The sequence below is a fragment of the Scylla paramamosain genome, chromosome 11, assembly GCF_035594125.1.
Source record: "Scylla paramamosain isolate STU-SP2022 chromosome 11, ASM3559412v1, whole genome shotgun sequence".
Lineage (NCBI taxonomy): Eukaryota > Metazoa > Arthropoda > Malacostraca > Decapoda > Portunidae > Scylla > Scylla paramamosain.
Window position 1 is genome coordinate 20746023 of NC_087161.1, and position 2500 is coordinate 20748522.

General features: G+C 47.8%; 1 protein-coding gene across 2 annotated transcripts in view; it reads right to left on the reverse strand.

The window, feature by feature from the left end:
* Nucleotides 1-2500, reverse strand: part of LOC135105052 (bestrophin-2-like) — a 9685-nt gene that overhangs the window by 6581 nt on the left and 604 nt on the right. For both annotated transcript variants that reach the window (XM_064012974.1, XM_064012975.1), the window contains exons 1-4: nucleotides 2495-2500; nucleotides 2030-2140; nucleotides 1176-1347; nucleotides 550-679 (exon numbers count right to left, since the gene is read on the reverse strand). The exon at nucleotides 2495-2500 is cut by the window's right edge. In XM_064012974.1, coding sequence (XP_063869044.1) covers nucleotides 550-679; nucleotides 1176-1347; nucleotides 2030-2140; nucleotides 2495-2500 — 419 coding nt within the window. The remainder of the gene's footprint in view (nucleotides 1-549; nucleotides 680-1175; nucleotides 1348-2029; nucleotides 2141-2494) is intronic.

Here is a 2500-nt window from a genome sequence, read left to right on the forward strand (position 1 = left end):
CCTCACAGCAGACCCTCTCCGCCACACCTGCTCGCGGTCTAACACCTGTCAGTAGCTAATTACCCACTCTGTTTTGGGGTCAAGGTGGTGGTTTTGATATTCCACCTTCCCACATTACTTACCTGCCTCCCTCCCTCCCCTCTCTCCTTTCAACATTACTTACCTGCCTCCCTCCCTCCCTCTCTCCTTCATCTGCGTCACACCCCCCCATCCCCTTTTCTCCTACTTCTCTTTTTCTCCGTCTCTTCCTTTTACCAATACCCTCCCCTCTGTCTTCTCCCCTTATTTCTCTTCTTACCGTCTTTCTCTTATATCCCCGTTCCTCACTCCCTCCTCTCTCGCTGCGTCTCCCTCCTTACTTAATTTATTTTTCTTTCTTTCGTCTTCTTGTCCTTGAAATTGGAATTGATTGCTTGGTAAAAACATAATCTCCTCTCTCTCTCTCTCTCTCTCTCTCTCTCTCTCTCTCTCTCTCTCTCCTTTCCATTTTTTCTTCCTTATCTTTACCTTTCTTTCCACCTCCACCACCACCTCCACACCACCACCCACCTGCTTCCATCAGTTCCTTGTAACTCGGGAATTTCCTGCCAACCCGCGGCGAGATGGTGGAAAACGTTAAGGCGCAGCACAGATTGACGTAGCGTAGCACTGTCGCCCTTATGCTCCTTTCCCTTTCACCCTGCCGACGAAGAGCGTGAGTTAGGCGGAGAGGAGGTTGTGAGACTCTTTTCTTCTCCTCCTACCTATCCTAGTTTTTAATTTTCTATTTTTTTCGTCATCAAACAGTTTATCTGGAACCAAGAGATAGGTTATTGTTTGGTTTCCTTTGTATTCCTCCTCCTCCTCCTCCTCCTTTTCTTCTTCCTCGCTATCGTCTCACCTTACCCTGTTCCACAATCTCCTCTTACTCTTCCTCCTCGGCATCACATTACCGCACCCTGTTCCTACTTTCTCCTCCTCCTCGTTCTCCTAGCCTCGTTAGGCTAAGTAGGGCTTCTGCTGTCTGTTTTTCCTTTCTATTCCTTTGTATTTCTCTTTCTCTATCTCTTCCTCTTTCCGCCACCAAGGAGGTCCGCCATCCTGCCTTACTCTACTTCCTCCTACTCCTTCTCCAATTCCTCTTGCCGCCATCCTGCCCACTCTTCCCCATTACATCCTCCTCTTCTCCTCCTCACCCTGCCGCCGATGTAGGCCGTGCACAGCAGCGCCAGGGAGTCTGGCCAGGGAATAGACAGGTACTGCTCCCACCACCGCTGCACCACCACACTCACGTAGAAGCCCAGCACGAAGGAGATGGGGATGAGGTTTCTGAAGTAGTCGCAGTAGAGGGCTACGTGCTCGAAGATCCTGAGTGTCGAGAGGGAGGGGAGGAGATTGATTGGTGAGTGTTGGGGATAATGATCTGCGGTTCCGAATAATGACCATCAATCCAGTTTCTCTAGAGGTGTAATAAGAGTTATTTGCTGTCATTTTGAAAGTAAGAGATGCAGACGTTTGATATAATTGTTAACCGTTTGATTATATGCTTCTGAAAGTATTTAACATATGTGGTGATGGATATTAAGTGCTAGGGTGATGAAGTCTGCAGGGATGTCACGGTGTGAACGCTGATCATGTGTGGGAAGTAATACTTCCCTCAAGTGTTTCAGGTGTCCTTGGTGGTGCACCTGATGCTGATGCAAGATTTCACTATTGCAATGGTGCGTGAACCACAATATATTTGTATATCTCATTCTATTACAATCCAGTGATGACAGAGCAAGCTAGGTGTGTTTATGAGAATGGAGACAAGAGCCTTATGAAAATCAATTAATCAATTTAATGAATATTTGTTGATCCTGTGAGTATCCGTGAGCTTAATGCTTAGCAACCCTCTCAACTTTATAGAAAACGCGTTCAGTAAGTCTGGTAAAGTCTGGTAAATACTAGATATGTTAATCAATACTATAAATATTCATGAACATAGTGTTTAGCATTCCGCTCCTGATTTTCCTTCAAAGGGTGTACACTGTACAGGTCCAATACTCACCTTCGCTGCTCCTCGTCGAGGCCAAACCTGTACACCATGGAGCACAGGAAGTACAGCATGCAGTACACACACGTGTCTGGCCATACCAGCTTGTACAAGCTGCCTCGCCATCTGCACAGGTTATGGAGGCTTACCACATTACACATGGAGCGCCCGGGTGCGCGCACACGCGCACACACGCACGCACGCGCGCTCACACACACACACACACACACACACACACACACACACACACACACAAGTTATTCCTGGGGAAGAGGCTGGTATGCGTGTATTCTTATTACCCAGGATTTGCTAGAAACACTAATTAGGTGCCATCTTGATACAGCACATCAGTGAGGTGCACTCCCCACTTGCTCTCGCACACAGACAAAAGCGTAGTGTACGGCGCAGCGTGGGCAAGGAGAGAGAATACCCTGTAGTCAGTACAGTGCGACAAGGGTGATGGAATGGACAGCCATTTACCTGAAG